Source organism: Triturus cristatus, chromosome 6 (assembly GCF_964204655.1).
Source record: "Triturus cristatus chromosome 6, aTriCri1.1, whole genome shotgun sequence".
Taxonomy (NCBI): Eukaryota; Metazoa; Chordata; class Amphibia; order Caudata; family Salamandridae; genus Triturus; species Triturus cristatus.
Window position 1 is genome coordinate 1,116,175,457 of NC_140589.1, and position 23,603 is coordinate 1,116,199,059.

The following is a 23,603-nucleotide window of genomic DNA, read 5'->3' on the forward strand; positions in this document are numbered from 1 at the left end:
GTTGAAATCGCCCATAATCACCAGTGGTTTGGGGCCTACTAACTCGTCAATGAAAGAATCCAAACGCTGAATAGTAGGAAATGGTCTACCCCCTGCTAGCCCTCGCGAATAGATGTTAATTAAAATAAAAGCTATCTCACCATCCCTCATTACTTTTAAGGCCATAGTGTCCCCGTCATCCATGGGTATTTCCCTAATATGAAGAGATGAGTGCTGCCTGACCCAGATTAGTAATCCCCCACTAGGTCAGCCTTTCCCTTTAGTGGTAGCTACTTTCCCGAAAGCTAAATAGCCCGGGCGATGAATAATGGTCATTGACCAAGTCTCTTGTAGCACAATAAAATCATAGCAGTCCACCAGGTTCGACCAGTCAGAAGATGGAAGTTTTGGAGGCCAATCCGGCGATGTTCCAGGACAACATGGTAAAGTTCGCACGGGGTGTGTTCTCGTTAGGATCCTGTATTTCCATAGCAGAAGGAGTCAGCCGTACACTTATTAATTTGGAACCCTGATCAAATTTAGGGGCTACTGAGGAAAATAACTGAAGGCTATGTCCCCTTCCACACTCCTCTAGAGGGTACATTGTGATGGTCAATCGCAAGCGTCTAAATCAGATAATGGTGCGAACCGATTATGGGCAGGTGCCTCAAATAATCTAGGGGCTGGTCTCAAATTTGCACTCAGTGGTCCATACGCCGTAGTAAATTTCCAAAAATGAGATGATTGAGGACCATGCCTGTAAAAGAACCCAAGTGGTAAAACCACTATTGAGTCGTCGTTAGGCCTTAATGGCCCACTCAGGAAATCCAGTATTACTCTGGGAGACTGTATGTTGTCAAAATTGACTATCACGCAGTCACCCTTCAGTTCCTTCCTTAGGGGGCCTACCCACGAAATACGTCTGGCCATGATCATATGATTAAGGATATCTTCATCCCAAAATCCAGCTCCCTTTAATTTGGAATTAAGCCAGTGTCTGGTTTTGGAAAGAAGTTGCCCAGTGGATTCGAGATGTCTATTCTGATTCTGAGGCACATTGCTCAGAACGACCACTAAAGGTGCTGCAGCCGGCGGTAAATGGAGGGATCTACTATCCATCCTGAAACCTTGTTTACCCCTATCACCTTCCGTGTGAACCCTAATTTGGAAATTGCTATTTGAGCCACTTCTGCTGTCAAGTGGTTGACCATTAATCTTATTAACTACGGTCGATTTAGGCTCCACAAGAGAGCACATAGATGTTTGTGCAAATTCACCTGACGTGTTACCCTGGTCGTCCAGATTCCTAAGAGGCGAAGAAGGCCTGTTAATTGTAACTGAGGGTTTAACGGTGCCCTCCCCCCCTAATTCTTGGATCCCTATCAGATGGTCTTAAGGGATCTGTTATGATCTGGGGTCGTGGAATACTCTCATACCTATCGTTACTAAGATGGGTAAGGGTCTGTAGGATGGCCTGTTGGCCTTCATTGATAAAGGACTCCTTAATTCCAGGATTAACTATCTTGGAAAGCTGAATTAGGTTTTCCTCTATTTTGTTCAGTCTATAAGTGATGGGGGTTAGTAAAGTAGACATAAGATTCTCTAGTCTACGCCACATATCTTCTCCACCTCGTAGGCTAAAATCTCCAGTGACTGGAGAGTTCGGATCGGAAATTATAGTAAAGGGGAGGACCTGCCCGTTACCCAGATTTGATGTCGCAGCATTGGCTTGGGTATTAAGCCTCGGGACATTAGCAACAGAGGGTCTTTTTGGGCCTCCACCCCTCTTCCTTTTAACTGTGGTGTCAAGAATAACAGCAGGGGGCTTGGTCTTGTTTGCAGCGGCAGCTCTGACAGGGGCTCTTTTCTTTTTACTACGAGCTGCTGCCTGCGCGGAGGGGGGAGGGTTAGAGGGGTTCTCCTCTGCCTCACTAGTGCTGTGGAATTGGGTGCCCGATGTTTCAATGACCTCCGTTTGCAAAGCAAGTGAGGGCACATGGTCGGGGGAGCGGGATACAGATAGTGGACCCAGGGAAGATCTCTTATTCAACAAAGGTTACAGAGATAACCGTTGCTCCGTGTTGGCAATCTCTTTTTCCAACACTGAGGTTGCTCTTATTATGAATTGGTCAAGGGTACCCACCACCCCTCTCCCTGAAGACGGTGCAACCTTTTTGGTATCCCTCCTATTCATTGTAGAACTGATCTCTGCAGCAGCACAATACAATAAAATGAATAAAGAAAAACAAGAATACAATGATAAAGGGGCAAAATACGAATAATAGCTATCGGCTAATAGGGACACCGCCAGGTCACCACGAGAGGGGTGACCCAACCCGACCTCCTTCGGCCTCTGACGGGCTCATACGGGCCCGCCCTTAGCCCGGGCTTCGCCCGAGGAGCGCCCGCACGCGTCCCGCGCAGCGGGAGCGGCGAGGTCCAGATGTAGCCCCCGGCACAGGTGAGGGGAATGAAAGAGCCAAAGAGGATCCTGGGACTTCGAGTCCCTTGTAGCATACAACGTGGTCCAGCAACACTCTCAGGGCGAGGTCCAGGTGTAGCCCCCGGCACAGGTGAGGGGAATGAAAGAGCCAAAGAGGATCCTGGGACTTCGAGTCCCTCGTAGCACACAACGTGGTCCAGCAACACTCTCAGGGCGAGGTCCAGGTGTAGCCCCCGGCACAGGTGAGGGGAATGAAAGAGCCAAAGAGGATCCTGGGACTTCGAGTCCCTCGTAGCACACAACGTGGTCCAGCAACACTCTCAGGGCGAAGCAAATCACCTCGAGCAAATGAGGTCCCAGAGTCTCCAGATGAGGCCTCAGGAAGTCACCTGTGAACCCGGCGCATGGCCAGGGTTGGATGTTGGAGAGGGCCGACCGCAATGCCTCCAACGAAATAGGCTCCTCCAGGGCATCACGCCGCTTGTACGATAGGCAGCGGGGAGGGATATCCACTAAAAAGGCATCTATGAGGGAGTCGGAGATGACCTCCTCTTTTTCATACAATGCCGCATAAAAATCAGCGAAGGCCTGAACAACCGCCTCAGGGGATGTACAGGCAACCCCCGCGGGGGACCGCAGAAGAGGTACCTGCGTCAGGGCTACCCTAGCCTGGCAGAGTCTATGTAGCATTTGACTAGACTTATCACCCCAGTGGTAAATCCTATGCTGGGTGGCCAGCCAGGCATCTTTGGCGCAATCTATGTGGGCTTGATGGAGCATTTGTTGCATGTGCAGCAGATTCCGGCAGGCCGCCTCATCTGAGCCTCCCACCACGAGGGACTGGAGTTCTTCCTGCCTGTTCTCCAAGTCATGTACCTGGGCCAGGCAGCGACGCTTTTCCCCGGTGTGATAGCTTATATCTGCACCCCGAAGTGTGGGCTTAAAGGCTTCCCATAATATAACTGGGGACTGGCATTGTATCTGAAGTAATCGATGATTGCCTGACTAAGCATCTCCCTGTATGCCTCATCACAGAGCAGCCAGGGGGACATGCACCACCTATAGGGGGCCCTGTTAGTTAGCAGTCGCAATTTAAGTTGGATCGGCGAGTGGTCCGATAGGCCACAAGACAGAATGGATGCATGTGCCACCCTGTGCATATAGCTATGTGGAAGGAATAAATAATCAAGACGTGAGAGAGTGGGGTGAACCGATGACTCGTATGAGAATCCAGCCTCCGCCGGGTGTAAGGCCCGCCACGAGTCCACCCATCCCAGAGTATGTGTGAGTACATTCAATTTGGATGTAGAGGGGGGTGCATCTGGTTGTCGGGCTCGCCACCTTTCTAATGGACCCATAATATCATTCCAATCGCCCCCCCACACCATAAGGCCACCCGGAAGGTCGCCCCAAAGCTGCGTTATTTTATCTATAAACGTCTGACCAAGAGGCGGAGAGGCATATACGCTACCCAGTGTGATGGCCAAGGTACCCGAGACCACTGTGTATCGACCCCCTGGATCCAACCAATGTCGTGTAACCTGGAGGGGCACCCTACGGTGAATGAGTATGGCTGTACCTCGTGCCCCCCGTGTGAAGCCAGAGTGATATACTGTGGAGTAACCGTAACGGGCAAGGCATGGGGCCTTCGTGCCCAGGAGATGTGTTTCTTGGAGCAATAGAACATCTGCTGCATACCGCTTTGCCTGGTGGAGCACTGCCCCTCGTTTAACCTTACTAAGCAAGCCTCGCACATTCCAGGAAAGAGGTGTGTTACCGGTTGTGTGAGCCCTCCCTAGGTGTCCAACAAGGTAACTGCAACTGAGGCATGCACGGTGAAGGAATGTAACTTGTGCATGGTGCGGAAACATTCAATGAAGAAAAAAACAACTGAGAAACTATCCCTCGTCCCCCCCGCCCCCAACCCCCCTACTTCCTGCAACACTGAGTATCTGTCGCAGTAGAAACCCACCCCAGGCCCCCAACAGGATGACCCAAGCGGTCCCTCCAATGGATGCCCCCCACCAAACATCACCCAAAACGTCCAGGGCAAGCTATGTTCAGATCCCTCCAGGGCCTGCAGAAAGACCCTCATCGTTGTGGCCCAATCAAGTTAGTGTGTGGCCACCGCCTGTAGGCAAAACCCGCCCCAGGAAGGGAACATAGGGAAAACAAGGCAATGTGTCTCAATGCAGTTCAGTCTCCAGAGCCCGTCTGCTCTGGGGCATGCCAATTGGAGCAGGATCGATGTCGCCGAGATGTCGTACCTCCGCCCTGTCGACGACTCCGATGCGAGCTCTGGGAGGAATCAGAATCCACCGGAGGCGGTGTGTGAGGTTTAAGAATACGTCTCTCGTCAGCCCACGCAAAGACTTCCTCCGGGGTATCGAAGAAAAATGTTTTTGCATTGAACATCACCTTCATACGGGCGTGAAACAGCAAGGCATAGGATAGACTTCGTTCACGTAGCCTTCTCTTGGCAGCCACAAAAGACTGACGCGGTTACTGCACCAACTTGGTGTATTAAGGGAAAACCATGATAAGGTGTGAGTCGAAGACCATTTTATCTTTATGGAGCCTGGCATATCGAAGTACAGTGTCCCGATCCGCATAATTAAGGAGTCGGGCAATCACTGGCCTCGGGCGTTCCCCTGATGACGGTTTCTTGGCCAGAGCACGGTGGGCCCTCTCAACCACGAAACAGGAGGACATGGCTTCCTGGGACAACAGTGTCTTTAGCCAGTCTGATATGAACTTGTCCATGGAGGCCCCCTCGCAGCCCTCCGGAAAGCCCACCAGGCGCAGATTGTTGCGGCGGAACCGTCCCTCCGCATCTTCGACCTGCGCCGCCAGCTCCTGCGATTGTTTGGCCAATTTGTCCACTTTTTGCTGTAGTCCCTCGACGAAGTCCTCGACAGTGGAGACCCCGGTCTCCGCTTCCGTGATGCGATCAACTGCTTTTTGCAGATCTTGGCGAAGGAAAGACACCTCTGCGCCCACGGCCCCGATTTGGGTCTCGAGGGCTGTCCGCGATTGTAATAGCTTCCAGCAACTTCGTCGCATCTGATGATAATCCTTCCGCGGACTCCCCCCCCCCCAGGAGGTTTAGCAGATGTGGTAAAGCGGTCCATAGTATGCTGCTTGGGGGCCGCCGCACCGTGTTTATCCCTGCCCATGGCGACCGGGAACAGCCCGGCAGTCGATGTAGTAGGCAACTGCGAGAGGCAGCAGACACTAACAAGGGGCAGCCCGGGTCAGACTCCAACACAGGGCGGCGTCGCAGCTCAAAACGCCCACTGTAGATGGTCTCGTAGGGGCTCCCCAGCTGCAGCGCGTTCTATGCGGGGGATCCTTCGCAGGAACAGCCAAGCACTATGTGGTAGTTCCGGATAGGGAAGGAGACCTCCTCAATGTCACAGCCCAGTGCCACACCAGGGCGCCAGGACAGGGCAGTTACAGATCAGATCAAAGATATGATGGGGGGCACCCCTCACCTGAGTCAAGTGGGTGCCGGACTCCCCGTAGTGCCAGTGATAGGTTCTCCGGTGGTGCCGCACCGTCTCATCCGTGCCTCCAATCGGGTAATCCCAGCAGATCTCTCCGGAGGGCGTGTCACCAAGCTAGAGTTCCGCCACACTCCCGCGAACCCCCCGACGGCAGGACTCACTCGTGTCCCGGGGTTGCAGGAGCCGTGCAAGGCCACCCCAGGCCGCGATGCAGGAAGTGGGGGAGGGGCGCCGGCTATGGCGTCATGGGTACTCCCGGCTCTTCGTCTCCCATTGATCGTCCCGCGGGGCTGCACTGCCCCGACGATACCGCTCCGCTGCAGACTCCAAGTCAGGCTCGGGGTCAAGGATCTTGTCGGATTAAGGCCCAAAGAGAGAACTAATTGTGGAGCTCTACGGAGACGCGTCCGCCATGTTCGGCTCCCCGGCCACGCCCCCGATAGTCTTTTTTTTTTTTTTTTTAAAACAATTTTTATTATTTTCTTTTAACACAGTACAGTACAGCAATTGTCGATCATTCAATCGTTGTTCAGCATATAACAAAGTCTGAAGCAGTGCAGCCCCCCACCTCCCGGCAATCCCCCCACACAGGCGCCCATCCCCAACAGTCGCACCCCAAATGTTTACCATAGAGGCCTGCACCTCAGTCCGCATCAAGGGTCTCATCATCAAGCGTTGGTGGTGGCTCGCATATATCTCCCCGATATGTGTTCAATGCCCCCCATATTTTAGACCATTTTTGGGGACAACCCCTCCCTATGTACACTGAGCGCTCGGCTATCATAGCCCTATCCATGTCACGCCCCCATACAGACAGCAGCGGCACCTCTCCCACCCCCCACTTCTGCGCTATGTTCCGTTTAGCTAGCACGATGCCCACTGTGGCCCAACACTGAGCCTGCCTGCCCAGGTCGTTAGGCTCCCATACATTTAGCAGGCAGCGCCTGGGTTCCGGTGCAAGCGACACACCCCCCGCCTGGGACAGCGTACGCATCACTCGCCTCCAGTATTCTTGGATTTTTGGACACTCCCAGATGGTGTGGTAGAAGGTGCCTTCCTCCCCGCAGCCGCGCAGGCAGAATGGGTGGGGTGCTCTTCCTATTTTGTGGAGTGTGTACCTGGTGTAGTAGGACCTATGCAGAATCCGGAGCTGTGCCAACCGAAGCCTGGAAGGTATCCCTGCCTCCCGGGGGGACGCCAGCGCCTCCCTCCAGTCCGGGTCATCAAAGTCCCCGACATCAGTGGACCACCTCTCCCGCAGGGTGCCCATAGGGTCCGGGAGATTATTTATTAGCTTACGGTACGTGAATGATGTTGCCCGCTGGGGCATATAATCTGTGAGCAGCCTATCCTCCAGTGGTGACGCTTCCGGAACTGAGGCTCCAGGCCCCAAAGCGGCGAGCAGCGCGTGTTTAATTTGTGTGTACCGGAACCATTCCGTGGGCGCCAGCTCGTATTGTTGCTGTAGGCGCGCGAAGGTGATCACTGCACCCTTGTGCCACATGTCGCCCACTGTGGAGATCCCGATGTCATCCCATTTGTCGAAGCCCCTGCTATGCCTAAGTCTCCCGAGCCGTTTCGCATCCCACAAAGGGGTGAGCTGGGTCAAAACTCCTCTCCATCCCAGCCGGGCCTGGGCCGCGTGCCACACGGCCACTGTTTGTCGCAAGGGGCCAATGAGTTCTGGGCCGAGCCTCCCATCGTACAGGGGCGACAACATACCTCTCGTGCCCAATATGGCTCTATCCGCTTTAAACGCCGGATCCGAGTGCGGGGCATGGAGCCAATAATTGATGACCTTGAGTTGCGTCGCCCAGTAGTAAAGTTGGATGTCGGGCAGTGCTATCCCCCCGTCGTACCAGCCGCGGGTAAGTTTGGACTGTGCAATACGCGCCGGTCGGTTGTGCCATAGAAGACTAGACACCTGCGCCGCGATTGAGCGGAAGTACGCCGGGGGCACTGGATATGGTGTGTTTTTGAGCACGTATATGAAGCGAGGCAGGGACATCATCTTAAAGAGCGCCGCCCTCCCCAGTAGGGTCAGTGGCAGCGCCCCCCAGTGACGGACGTCCCGACGAAGACGGTCCAACGGGGGCTGAAGATTCTTCTGATAGAATACCACTGGGTCCGCAGTGATGTGGACACCCAAATACTTGAACGACCCCTCCGCCACCCTGAGGGGGCAATCCGCCGGTAGTTGCGGCGGAGGGCCACACAGCACGTACATGACGGATTTAGACCAATTTATCGTGTACCCCGACGCCTTGCCGAAGACCCTGCATATATTGAGTAGCGTGAGGATGGAGCGCCGTGGGGAGGCCAAGTACAATAGGACGTCATCTGCATAGAGAGAAACCCTGTCCTCCCAGCCATCTGACCATCGGAGTCCCCTTATCGAGGGTTCCCAGCGTATCCACGCCGCCAGCGGCTCCAACACAAGGGCAAACAATAAGGGCGACAGGGGGCAACCTTGGCGCGTGCCCCGCGACAGGGGGAAATCGCCGGACATATGCCCGTTGGCCGCAACATGAGCCACCGGCTTAGTGTACAGGAGACGAATCCAGGCGCAGAATTTGGGCCCGAATCCCAGATGGTGAAGGACCGCGAACAGGAAGGGCCACTCGACCATGTCGAACGCCATTTGCGCGTCCAACGACAGAAGCACCGCCGGCTCACTCACCCGACCCGTCCAACACACCATGCAGACGCCGCAGGTTATGGGACGTACTTCTGCCGGGCATAAAGCCAGACTGGTCCGGATGTATAATGTCGGCGAGGTGCGGCGTCAGTCTAGCCGCCAGCAGCTTGGCCAGAATCTTGGCCTCTGCGTTGAGGAGCGAGATGGGGCGGTAGGAGGTGCACTCCTCCGCCGGCTTGCCAGGCTTCGGGAGGACCACAATAGTTGCCGTGCGCTGATCCGGAGGGAGTTCGCCACGTTGCAGACTATCGGTAAACATAGTGAGCAGGTGAGGAGCTAGCGTCCCTATCAACCTCTTGTACAGCTCAACCGGGATGCCGTTGGGACCCACCGCCTTACCCGACTGAAGCGCTCCCACCGCAGCCTGTATTTCGTCCACCGTCAGATCGGCCTCCAAGGCCGTCATCGCGGCAGGGGCTAACCTGGGCATGTCCAGATCTCGAACATACGACATCGCCTCCTCCTCTGACATGGAAGAAGAGGAGGAGTAGACCGCAGCGAAGTGGCCCGCCAGGGTGTTCACTATATCACGCGGGTCAGTTGCCCTCTGACCCTCCCCCGAAATGAGCAGCGCAATCCACCTGGAACCACCCTCCCTTCTATCTAACCATGCCAACAGCTTCCCTGTCTTGTCCCCGACATCGTAGATTCTGTGCCGCGTGGCCTCTAGCCGTCGCCTGGTACAGTCCGCCAGGTGCTCCTTATATTTCACCTGCGCCACCTGTAATCCCCGGGAGGTTGCAGGCGATGGATGTGCGGCCTGTTGTGCCTCTGCCGCGGCAAGATCCGCCTCTAGCGACTGTAGCTCAAGATGCCGCGCGCGCCGGTGCGCCGCAATGGAGGCGACCGCGTGTCCTCTCAGGACCGCTTTGTACGCCTCCCAGAGGGTAGCCGGAGAGTCTACCGACGAGGAGTTTTCTTGGAAATAGAGACTAGTAGCCTTTCCGAGTGTTTTGCAGATGTCGGGAACTTGGAGATAACACGGGTGCAAGGGGGGGACACGGCGCCTGGTCAGGTGGTAGCGCGTGTATTGTAGAAGTAGCGGTGAGTGATCCGATATGCCCCTGGGCCTGATTTCCACGCTGTCTACATACTGGAGACTGCCCTGCGAACCCAGGAAGTAGTCTATTCTGGTCAAACTTTTATGCACCCCCGAGTAGTATGTGTAGTGGCGCTGTGTTGGGTGGTGAAGCCTCCATATATCTGCCAGTCCGAGTGCCTCGAAGAAACTCCTGAGGCGAGACGCTCCCCCTCCACCAGCCCGCTCCGGGTGGCGGTCAAGCAGGCCGTCCACCACCGCATTAAAGTCGCCGCCCACTATAAGCTCTTCCTCCGGTAGATCAAGCAAGAAGCTGCTCAGCGCAGGAAGAGTCGCAGCATGCAGGGCAGGAGGAATGTAAACCGAAACAATATTCAGGGGGCGTCCCTCCCATTGGGCATGCAGCGCCGCAAACCTCCCCGAACCGTCTGCCCGAGTGCCTTTTATGATTAACGGGGACTGTTTCTTTACCAGTATACCCACCCCGCGGGAACCAGAGGAGAAGTCAGAGTGTATCACCATCTTGTACCCCCATCTATCCATCGCTTTACTAGCAGTGCCCATTAGGTGGGTCTCCTGCAACAGGACCACCGCAGGGGAGCATCTCTTGAGACTCTGGAGGACCAAACCCCTCTTAATCTTATCGCCTAAGCCGCGCACGTTCCACGTAAGGAGGGAGAGAGGCTGCGCCGGAGTGAGGGGACCCCAGTGGAACGCCCTAGCGTTGTGTCAGCCATTCCCGCGGCAGGAGCAGCGCAGAGCTGATGCTATGAACGGAGCGGCACAGGCCGTGCCTGCATTGCATGGTGCGTGTACTGTGTGTTTAAACATATACGACATTATAAACAAAAACTGTAAAACAAAACTTGCAAACATTCCCTTACCCCCCCACCCCCTCCCTGCCTCCCTGCCATACGGACTCCAAACTGCCCGCCACCCCAACTCAGCAGAGTGCTCAGATCCCAAGTCCCAAAACAGTACTTGCGTGTAGTGGAGCGGGCGGTCCGAGGAAGACTAAATACTCCCCTTTGGACAAAGTTCAACTGATCACCCCTTGAAATATCGTTGAGCCGGCGCCGTCTAGTTCCACAAGGCCTCCACTTCGAGGCACCCCTGAAGGCAGTCACAAGCATTCAGCACGGAGTCTCGCTGCCTATCAGGGTCGGTCCGATGTCTCCCCTCCCGGATCCAGGTCGCCGGCGTCCGCCGTCCCCTCTGTTCGCCGCCTCCGCTTGTCCGATCTCCCAGGGCCGCCCGCCGGCCTCCAGCCCTCGAGCCAGTCGTGCGCCTCCTCCGGCGTCTTGAAGAACAGGGTCTTGCCCTCCACCACCACCCGGAGGCGCGCCGGAAAGACCTTGGAGTAAGGCAGTTCGCGGGCTCTCAGCGTCTTCTTGACCTCCAGGAAGCTTCTCCGCCGCGCCACCACCGCCGCCGTGAAATCCGGGAAGAACGACACCATCGAATTCTGAATCCGTAACGGTGGCGCCACCCGGGCCGTCTGGAGGATGACATCTCTGTCGCGGTAATTGAAGATGCGGGCCAGAACCGGTCGAGGGGGCGCCCCAACCTTGGGCTTACCCCCAGGCACTCTGTGGGCGCGCTCCACCGAAAAGAATGAAGAGAGACCACGAGGCTGCAGTCTGGTTTTTATTAAGTCCTCTATGTACAAGTCCATGGTGGATTTCCCTTCACTCTCGGGAATTCCCGTTATGCGGACGTTATTACGCCGGGAGCGCCCTTCCTGATCGTCCATCTTCGCCGCCATTTGTTTCGTTTCAGCCTCCAACTGGGACACCCGTTGGAGCAGGAGGGTAGTATCACTCGTCAAAGCCGCCGTGGTGCGCTCCACGTCCGTGACCCTGGACGACATTTTTTGGAAGTCCGCCCTGAGCAAGGACACATCCGTGGAGATGGATCCTACCGTGGTCTGCACTTTGTTAAGGGCAAGCATTATGTCCTCCAGTGTTACCTTAGGCGCTTCTGCCTCTGCAGCAGCCCCGTCCGACCTCCCGGCCCCCGCGGCCGCGTCTTTATTGTAGGCAAATTTGTCCAGCTTACCCTGCTGGTGCGTGCGATTCCCTTTCCCGGACATCTTGGGGCCGGCGGGAGCCGTCCCGGGACGTTTCTTCTCGTCACCCAGTCGGCCGGGGGGGGGGCAAGGTCACCACACAGCTCGGGAGCGGCAATCAAGCCTCCAAACAACCGGACGGCCACCGGCCCACCACAGTAACCCAGAGGCCCCCACGCACCTTGTCCACGGGGCCGCGCCGGGGCAGCCGCAGAGCCGATGACGGGGCAGCCCCCCCGGGGATCACAGCGTCGGCCCCAGCCTCGCAAGGCGAGCCTCCCTCTTGCGGATCACGGCAGCGATACTCCCTCCGCAGGGACCGCCGCAGACTGCACTCAATGCGGGGCGCTCTCACCAGGCCTCAGGGCGCGGACAATCGCGGTCTGCTCCAGCGCTGCCACCCTCAATCCGGCGACGCACCTCGGTCCTCGCCGGGATCGGCCACAGTCCCCGGCTCCGGCTCACTGCAGCAGCCCGGGGGCCGCTCCCCAGTGATCCTCTGCAGGCCCCCACTTACGCCTTCCACGGGGCTGCTCCGGCGGCGGGGCGACGCCCCCGGGGATCACAGCGCCGGACGCAGTTCCTCAGGACGAGCTCGGGGACAATATTCCCCCCGCAAAGTCCGGGGCGCTTCCACTTGGTCGCAGGTCGCGGGCGATCCCGGTCCGCCCCAGCGCCGCCGTCGTCAGTTGCTCCGGTCGCTTCTGGGCACAGCCACTGCCCAGGCTCCCACACACCACGGGCGGCCCTCAGTGTAATCCAGGCCCCGGTCGCGGCCGGCGGCACAGGCCGCTACTAGCGGGCCGACGCCGATCAGGCTCACGAGCACTTAGGAGCCCCGGAGGCGGCTCAGTCGGCGCCGCTTCCTGCAGGCTACCATCCCAGCGCCAGTAGGGATAGTTGATGAAGCGGATCAGTGTGCGGATGGCAGGGGAGTCGGCCTCACCCCCGGAGCTCCGTTAGGCTGCGGCCATCTTGCTTGGCTGCTAGCCACGCCCCCCCGATAGTCTTTTTTAAGAACAAATTATTTTCACATTTACTTTGTTTTTGTTATCAAATAAGGTACACTGATTATTTACCTGTCGAACCTTTGGTGCTTTTTCTTCCAAAATCTGGATTGTCATGGTGATCAGCACCTTCCTCTTCTTTGATGACAAATGAGATAACACCAGTTTCTAAAAGGAAAACATAATGCAAATTACAAATCTCACTGAGTTGTGAGTCATCACAAGGATTGGAAGAAAAGATAATGAAAATGCACCTGAATCTGAGGACTTTATTCACAGTAAGAGTTAGGGTGCAACTAGAAGACTGTAGAGGTTATGTGAAGGGCTGAACCAATCTGTAAGTTTATTCCAAAGTGTCCATGAAGCATCCAACATAAAATAAAGATTGTATTTACTTGTTAAAACTTAGGTCTGTTTATGAATTGATTACTATCCAAGTAAAAAGTCATCCTGATGTAAATAAAATCAAGATGTTAATCTTAATGATTCAAGGAAAGCACCCAGATTAGCATACCAGAAAAGACATAAGATAACTGTGACCCTACTACAGAAGACGCATCTTGCCCCCGTGGACAGTAACTTTGCTATAAGCAGCAATACGCAAAATACTCTAGAACGATTGCCACATCAGTTCACAAAGGCTCACCATTCAAATATGTCTGTATTATAACAGACACAGAAGGCAGCTATCTGATAGTACGGGGATTCCTGGAAGACATATGATATGCTTATTTAACACGCATCGACTGAAAATCGATAGCCCAAAATTATTTGAGGGTGTGCTATCCACACTTCTAAATACAAACATATATAGGTAAGTTCTTAAAATTCTTCACTGATGGCAAAAATACAGGATGCAATGTGCAACCCAATTGTTTGTGACCACTTTTTCGTACATTTGGCCCTAGATTTAGCCCTGGTACCTGTAGCCCTTTACAGACCTCATAGTCATTCAAAATCTGTTCAGTCTATGGGCCAGATTCATAAATCTTTTATTCGGTTGCAAACCATCAAAGCCACAAAATATCCATGTAATACATGCAACAGTTTTGCTTCATCCCACATTCATAATGCATAAATATACTCCCATAAAACACCCCAGCAGCCCATGCGCAGTGCCATTCCAATACAGCTGTTTTTTTCCCGAAATATCAGGAGAGTCTCTCAGATTAATAGTCCTATCTCTACATATCTATTTTATTAATTAAAACTAATTCTAGTTTCCAAAAATATATAAAATTCATGAGAATTTATGAAATATAAAATTATAAAAAGTACTTTCAAATTGGACTGGCCAATCGATAATAGCTGTATAAAACACAGGACTACCTATGTATTAAACTACTGGATTGACAATCATTTCACAAGCTTCTCTCGCTTAATCCAGAAATTGAACAAAAATCGGCTCACGGAAAAGACAATCGGGCCAGATCCATCAGTCGTCAAAATTCATTTAGCCTCTCTAAATTGAGGTACCACCAAGGCCAGGAAGATTGGGCATAACCATTTCCTACGCACACCACGATATGAATGAAAGACAAGCATAATATGGTCACGAGTCTCAAAATTCATGCCACAAGCTGGACATGAATCAGGCGAGAAAGTACTATTCCAGTTTTTGCTAAATGACCAAAGAAGCAAAGAACCTGGTCTGAATCTGATAAACAAACTCTTGGCTAGTGGTTACGTTATATTATCCATATAACTTTCAAAAACAGGAATGGGTTTGAATGCCAGGATCTGCTCGGTGAGAAGGCCCAAGGTGCCCCATAATTTTATTTCTTGCCACGCTTGTGACCAGTAGGATGATTTTAAGACATGCTTGTCCGCCTTACACAGCGATTCGGGCAACTCCCACACTCTGCTCAGAGCCAATTTTTTAAACCAGTCACAAACAAACTTTAACCAAGGTATCTCCAGAGCACGGTCCATATTCTTTACATCCCTCAAACAATCTCTATAATTCAGATAATTCCAGAGTAGTCCAGATACGGATCCAAAATAATACTGGGCCCGATTCACAAAAGTAATATGAGACAAAATCCTAACTTTACGACTTTCGGTATTCACAAAAGGCATTTAGTAGTAGTAAAGTTAGGATTCCTAACTTTACTACTACTAAACTGAGACAAAATCCTAGCTTTACGACTTTCTATATTCACAAAAGGTATTTAGTAGTAATAAAGTTAGGATTCCTAACTTTACGACTACTAAACTGATACAAAATCCTAACTTTACGACTTTCAGTATTCACAAAAGGAATTTAGTAGTAGTAGTAAAGTAAAGATTCTGAACTTTACTACTACTAAATGCCTTTTGTGAATACCGAAAGTTGTAAAGTTAGGATTTTGTCTCAGATTACTTTTGTTAATCAGGCACTCTGGCTTTGAATGCGCTAGAAACTCTTTTTATCCCTGTGTCAAAATAAAGTGGAACCAGAGGGGTACTTACGGGGACCGAGAATTGTGATCCAACAAATGTGTATTCCATCACTGTGAGCCTAGTCAAATCCCTGTACTTCTGAGCCATATACTGCGCGCTTTGAGCCTTCACTCGATAGGCTTCCAACGCCGGGGAGATGGAACGCGCGTATGTGTTCTTCTGAAAGCGTAGAATGGCCTTAGATCTATGACATATCATAGAGCACCTTTATTTACCTGGTTTGCCCACCTATATTTGTCCGACAGGGTCACCCCCAAATAGTCAAAACTAAAGACCCATTCCAAACGGTCCTTCCCAGCCGTTACTGAACAGCTCTTATTGACACACTTACCAAGAACCATAAACTTAGTTTTTGCAGCGTTCAGTTCTAAACTCCTGTGATTGCAGAATTACAAAAATGTATTTAACAGATTTTGTAGCCCCATCGGGGATTTGGAGATTAATAATGAATCGTCTGTAAACAGAAGTATTGGTGTTTAAACCCCGCTGAGAGTAGGAGAATCGTTACCATACATTGTCAGTTCCTCAACCACATAACTAATTTATAGGGTGAGCAAGGTGAGGGCCAGAACGCACTTCTGTTGAACCCCTCTTGCGACTAGGATGCGCTTTGTCAACCCACCTTTGCCACCCCACCTGACCTGTGCGCAGCTGTTTTCATGTAACCTAGCTAGTAGGTCAATTAACCCCCCTAGGACTCCCGTGTCTACTAGCACTCTCCAAAGATACTATGGTTTGGCTCCGACCCCGACCCCCAATGTAGAGGTGAGTCAACCAGAAAGTGAAAAGGTTGGGGGAGTACACAGCTGACCAATCACAATTTAATAGCTAGATCCAGACCTGGTAGGCCTTTCTCTCAACACATAGAGCCTCATTACGATGACGGTGGGACCGCCACCGTCAGTCCCACTGCCATCGGACCCTGTATTACAGCCCGCCGCATTATGATGGCGGGCGGATGGTTGGGGGTCGGAGAGACCGACCGCCACGGATCCGACGGGACCGTCCACTATCGCTACAATGGTGACAGTGTCTTCCAGGCACCGCCGTAGGGATTAGGATGTCCCTTTCCACCAGTCATTTCATGGTGGATCACCTGCCAGGCCCCCAGGGCCCTCCGACATGGGCCCTGGGGGCACCATATCCTTGCAAAATGTGGCAGGCATCACATGGTGCCTGCCACATAGTGCAGGGATATGTACAGAGAGTATATTTTGTGCTGCAGCCTGCAGCACACGCAGCAATACAAAAGATACACATTGCGACCGCCTTGAAGGCAGTCGCAAACACAAGGAGATGATGAACGGAGCACTGAAACTTTTACGGACACTCGCCCCAGTCACAGATCTGGGTTTAATCCATCATCGTTCTTTAGCTCACTTCGCCACCCCAATTCAGACCCAGCTATAAGCAAATCAGTCTTGACCCTGTCCCCGTATCCATCAACTGTTCTTTTTGCATTTGTCACCCCGAGTGGGACAGGTATGCCCAGATCTCTGTACTGGGGTGAATGTATGACAATTTCCGGCAATCTGTCCATCAACTTTTCTTTTTGCATTTGTCACCCCGATTAGGACGGGTATGCCCAGACGTGAGTACCGTGCTCTCAATGCCACTGGAGTCAAGGTTTCCTGGCTGATGAGGAGTGAAACCCCTAAGATTAGGATACTTGTTTTCAGTCCAGGGAGGACCTGGCCTGCCAGTTTGGGCTGGACTGTTCCCATTAGGTAAGGGGATCAAGACTGATTTGGAATTGGCTGGGTTCAAACTGGAATGGCATTTGGAGCAAAAGAAAGTTGGATTTAGGCCCCGATCTCTTTACTGGGGTGAATGTTTGGCATTGTTCTGCATGCTGTCCATCAACTGTTCTTTTTGCATTTATCACCCCGAGCTGGATGGATTTGCCCAGACATGGATACTGCGCTTTCCACGCCACTGGAGTCAAGCTATCCTGGCTGATGAGGGGTGAAACCCCGAAACAGGTCCTAGGCTGCTTGTTTCCAGTCCAGGGAGGACCTTGCCTGGCAGTTCGGGCTGGACTGTTCCCATTGGGCACAGGGTCAAGACTGATTTGCATATGGCTGGGTTCAAATTGGAATTGCATTGGGAGGGAAAAAACTTATGGATTTAGGCCCAGATCTCTGAACTGGGGTGAATGTATGACATTGTTCTGCATTCTGTTCATCAGCTGTTCTTTTTCCATTTGAAAGCAGTCGCATCATGCTACCGGTTGCGGGACCGCCGAAAGCTAGTCGGGCGGTCCCGTTTTCGAAGGGATGGCGGCCGGACATAAGTCCGACCGCCATCCTAATCAGGCCCATAGTCCCATCAATCCCAATCATCTCCTCTATGAAGGAGACCGCCCCGTAAACACTGTAGATGGTGTCCACTTGACCACAAATGAAGATGACCCCTGCATCCTGATATGATATGAGCGACCATCCCACCACCATACACATCCTCAAGTCGCAAATGGGATTTACCAATAATGTTCTACACTAGTTCTCCACCTACCTTTTCAACTGACACATGTTTGCTCCCATGGGATTCAGGCCACAAAAGATCCCTATCATATGTCGGGTCCCACAGAGTTCATAATGTTTCCTGTAATCATAGTTGTTTACATGGAACTGCCAGGTGTGCTAATCACAGATAACAACCTCAAGATTTACCAATATGCCAATGATACTCACCTCTACTTAAAAGTGTCCTGCATCAGACATCCAATGACTCAAACAATGCTGGCACACATCCAGACCTGAATGTACAGCACCTACCTGAAGCCCAACCAAGATAGAATTCTGATTATTTACCAAGAACAAAAAAAATACAGTACAAACCCCACTCAATGGCATGAACGTTACTGGCTTCGAACACCAACTCTCAATAAACGAGAAATCACTTAGGGCCCGATTTAGATCTTGGCGGATGTGTTACTCCGTCACAACAGTGACAGATATCCATCTGCCAAAATACATATCCCATAGGATATAATGGGATTTATATTTCGGTGGACAGGATATCCGTCATCGTTGTGATGGAGTAACCTGTACGCCATGATCTAAATCTGGCATTTCGATTCACACTGGACATGAACCTTTTCTTCATGGAACACTGCCAAAAAACAACGGTGGCCTGGTTTCAACACTCTCTTTTAAAGAAAGTCAAATAGTTTCTTTCAAAAAGAGTCTTCAGAATTTCTGTTCAATCCCTTGTACTCTTGCATCTGCATGGTGTTAATGTCCTACTTCATTATATGTCAGACTTCACACTGGACTGCTTATCAATCAATCAGCATTTGTATAGGGCAGCACTGTGATCCCTATGGGGTGTCTGGGCACTGCCTAGCGTTATCTAGGGTACAGGGTCCTTGTACAGCGTGCCTCATCCAGGCTCGAAGTAATATGGTCACATCCCCAACATGATTTAATTCCACTGGATCCCTTTGCCAGCTGAACCATCTTCATAACCAATTCCATCATTTACAAAGCCATCACAACGAGCATCCCTGCTTATCTTGCAAACACGCTCACCATCTTTGGTGGTTCTTGGCACACCAGCAGTAAGAACACCATCAGACTGCAGACTAAGAAGTGTAAAAACAGAAAAAATAGACAACAAGCTTTTTCAATCCACGCACCAATGATCTGGAATGACATCCCTGTATCCATCAGGCCTGTCCCAGTGCTGCTCCCCTTTAGGAAAGAGATGAAGATTCACCTCTTTAAAGAACACTACAGCACAATGATTGATTGATGATTGATGTGGAACTTATATAGCGCAGCTATCACCCTACAATGCATTAACCGTCCACAACTCAGCTTCCACTCTTATTACTCGCCAACTTTAAGCTTGCCTTTGAACACGTACAGCGCTCCACTGCCTTTACGCTAGGTTTGCACTATAGAAATACCATATATGTACAGACATACATCATTTTTCAACATTTTCCACAGATGGATTAATATGCACTTCACTGAGGGCTTTTATCCTAATTATGAGAGAAACTATGTAACTTTTTGTATGACATGAAACATGTACTACATTTTATTAATGGTTGATAAACATAAATGCTTAAATAAATACCATAGTCCGAAATATTATAAAATTAGAAAATTTTACCAACAATAGTCTTCATCAAATTGTAAAGTAAAAAAAAAAGTTGAAAATTAGTTGCAGTTTCAGGTATGCAACTAATCATTTACATATGGAACAACACAATCCAATACAAAATTTAAAACCATGCATCATCTTACAAAGATTTAAACCTTTTCACTTTATAACATTAAATATTTCATATGCATTCAATGGAGGAAAAACCTATCAAAATAATCTCTGAGATTGATTTACCTGTTGAACGACTGGTCATTCCGCTTCTTTCAACGGCCTGATGATCAAGAGGAAACTCCTCTTCCTCCTCTTTAATGACAAATGTAATAACTTCCTTTTCTGTTTTTAAAGGAAAATGAAAACTTAGTAACAGGTTACCAAAAAACTTTAAATTGCTCCACTCACACAGAACACTTTGAAGACAATAAGATATGTAATTTCCCCACTTTCGTCAAAGCAATGTAATGTCCTTTTCAGGAGATAGGACGAAGATAGGGAAGGGTTGATGAAACTATGCACATCTATCCAAGGGTCTGAACAGAAGCTGGAACGGATGGAGCCAAGGCGCAATTAGTATGTTTATGTTTTGAAATGGGTCCAAATATCATCTAGCAGGAAACCATGGAGATTTTGTCATACAACGGTGACATATTCCAACATGATATGAGTAATCATCCATCCCTGGCCACACTCCTATCAGGCAACAATCTCCACAGGACTTTCACAATTTGTGTGTCTTTTTTTATTTTTTAGTGAATTCATACATATATCCTGGATACCGGTCAATGCATAGTGTTAAAAGGAGCACCATCAGTCTTTCTGAGACATGCTTTATCAATCAATCAGCTCATTTTGGGACTAGTGAACACAAATATATACATTTTCTATAATAATATTAAGCCCTTCCCAATTCCTACAACTACAAAGCTGGCTATCACGAATAAAAGGACATGGTTATGATGGGCAGTCACAATGAAACAGATGCCCGACATTGCCACAGATCCCTACAAAATTTTTTAATACACTTGGGGTCCACTAGTAAACTACATCTCTATGGGCCTGTCATTATGTGCATGCCCCACCTGCACAAGGGCATTGTACCTATTCCAATTCTGGGAGTCCTGTGCTATGGGGGGTGGGGGGGAGAGGGGTGGATCTGCCTTTGCGGGCTCCAGATCTAGATAAGCAGTGGAGCGACCCACAATAAGAGTACTATACTACACCAGTATGAGCATTTTCATGTACCACTGTTTTGCTTCAGGGGATTCTGAAGGGGGGGAGTGGGTTCTCTTAAGTTTTTGGGGATGTATGATGCAAGGACAACACTATAGTAATGGGTCTCATATTATGCAATGCTGTGGTTATAAGCTATGTAATAACCAGAGAGGCCATCAATGTGCACATGCTGTGTTTGTATTTTTACCTGATAACTAATAAAAACAGTATTTAGAAAAAAGATAAAAAAAGGACAAAAATCTCAAGTTACAAAAACCAAAAAAGGTCAATTATTTCCTATTTTATTAAGATGCAAGAATTACTAACCTGCTCAATAACTGAAGGTCTATTTCTATTTATACCGCTTTTCTATGTTCAGCCACCCACTCTGAACACAGTGGGCCTGATTCACAAAGGTAAACTTAGACCAAAAGTCTAAGTTTAGACGTGAAGTCTAAGTTTGGACCTAAAGTCTAACTTTACTACTACTAAAGTTAGACGTTTGGTCTAACACTTTTAGTCTAAGTTAGACTTTTGGTCCAAACTTAGACCAAAAGTCTAACTTTGGTAGTAGTAAAGTTAGACTTTAGGTCCAAACTTATACTTCAGGTCAAAACTTAGACTTTTGGTCTAAGTTTACATTTGTGGCTCATTGTCTTGTTTTAAGATATTACATAAAAGTATGAATGCCAAACTCTTTCCTAATCAGAGCTATATATTTGATTTATCACATATAATTAATACTATCTACTTTTTGGCGGGGTGGCCTGACCGTGGACTTGACAGAGCACCATTGCTGAAATCCTGGACTATGTACACTGAATGTCCTCACTCACCACCAAGAAGGAACATCCTTTGCGGAGAAGATGAAAGCCAAGCACTAGGTAATTGTAGTGAAATCAGATTTAGATAGGAAGAGAGGTGTGGATGAAGGAACATCTTACAAGCATAATTCTCTCCCTGGCACCACACCGGATGAAAACAGCCAGGACGGCTGGCTATCCAGTGCACAGTGGCCGGATGAAGGAACATCCTACAAGCAGAATACTCCGACTGGCACCACACTGGATCAAAATGGCCACAGGAGCTGTCTGGGGCATTGGGGAAGAACTGCAATGCGACTGAACAGCCTAATCAAGTCACAAAGGTGAACGAGTAGCATGTGAGGCGACTTGCTCAAATAATTTCCCTTAACACAATTGTGTCAAAACATAATACAGGCACCCTGTATTCCAATGGAACTAGGGTAATTAAGGTCATACAAATAAAACAGTTCCGGAAGGAATAACTTGAAAGAGCTATTTAATGCTTCTGCAGGGGCATTCCAATGCAGCGGCCTTGCTAACACAATGTGTCAGATATTCATGATTTTTGAAAATGTAATCTTTTGTCATTGATTGTACATATATACATACACCTATAAACATATCGCAGTGACAATTCCGATGAGAGAATATGTATTACAAATGACGGTGCTGTGTAGAAGCAGAGAAAGTAAATAAAAAAAACTGAAATAAACATAAGAGTGTGTGTATAATATATAGATACCTTAACCATAAGGACATAACTACACAAATCAGAATCTGATTTAAAATAATTTTTCGGATATCTTAGCATCAAATGCATATGATTAAGACAAATAAGTAGACATTTCGAATCCTAGAAGTAATTTGAACAGGGTCTACTTCAGGGCAAAATATTAGCAACCTATAAAAATATTAAAAAACGATACCAGAACTGTACAGAACCAAGGGTATATAAACTATATATGAATTTTATTTTTTTAAAGTCCTAGATGACTCAAAAATACAGCTCATCTGACCTACACAAACATACGTCACCAAAAATAAAGAGATCCAGGACAATAAAGGTCCTACAGAAATCATAGGGTCCACAAATACCTAAGGAAAGCAATGGAAAGAAAACTAAGAAAAATCACACAGAAATCATGTGTAACTAATGGAAGTCAGCTGTGCTACACTGCAAAAAACAGTGTGCAATCAGCAGTAGTAGTATGGAAAATGTGAACCACACCATGTACAAAACATGTGGACTGTAAAAAAAAAAGTCCCTTGAATATACCTCTAATTACAAGACTCTTGTCTGAACTAAAGGGTCCTATAAGAAACTGCATGCCCCAAAACAACATCTGGCTCCATATATGTGCTGAATGCATGCACAAAGTGCAGAAAATCCCTTTCACATCAAAGAGCCTGAATAACCATACAATGTAAAATAATGCAATACAGCAAGCGGAATACGCCACACCAGTACCTCAAAAGCATGCAGAGTGAACGACTCGCAAAACGCAAGCAACAGCCATAACAGAAGGCTACATATATAACAAGAGAGTTACATCCAGTCACCTGGGCAAATAATATCAATAAGAGTCACACCGGCAATCTCATGTATCACAAAGCTCCCTATGGGGAAAGCACAAAAAACGTATTCAGAAGTCTACTGAAAATACACTAAATGAAGCAGGGAACGAGTGGGCAAGCACAGTACCTGTACATGTCGTTAACAAACATCCCGAACTGCGCATGACCACAAACAGTGAGTGAGTCCCTTACAAGCCTACATATAGAGAAACAAAAAGAGAACTCTGTATGGCACCGTGTTGAAAAGGACTACAGAAGGTAGCATATTAAAACGGACAGGAACGAATCATGTAACATATCTGAACCCTGTGTAAGGTATATGAAATAACACCTTGAAAATTATGTAAATCTTATGGGAATCAAAATAAAAATCCACAAAAAACACACACAACATTTGTCGGTGAACACTTGTCAGTGATCTAATGAATGGGTCAGTTAATGCAAAAACACCCACAAGAGAGCGTACAGGAAAAACAGCATCACAGATCATCACAATCAACTAACAAGAGAATGGAAGAAAGAGCCATCCAAGGCTACAGTGTATAAACAACCAGCAGAAGAAGCATTAGGACTGCTAAACATTAAAAAAAAAACAAATACATATATATATACATATATATATATATATATACATTACCTACTGGCGATAGCCAGTAGGTAGTTATAGTTAGGACCACGTTTCCATAGGAAAACCTCAACATTCTATTTTGAATAA

General features: G+C 49.3%; 1 protein-coding gene across 1 annotated transcript in view; it reads right to left on the bottom strand.

Annotated features, from left to right (window-relative positions):
• Positions 1–23,603, bottom strand: part of LOC146821049 (uncharacterized) — a 160,266-nt gene that overhangs the window by 54,198 nt on the left and 82,465 nt on the right. The window contains exons 3-4 of the mRNA XM_085611983.1: positions 19,533–19,631; positions 12,813–12,908 (exon numbers count right to left, since the gene is read on the bottom strand). Coding sequence (XP_085468109.1) covers positions 12,813–12,908; positions 19,533–19,631 — 195 coding nt within the window. The remainder of the gene's footprint in view (positions 1–12,812; positions 12,909–19,532; positions 19,632–23,603) is intronic.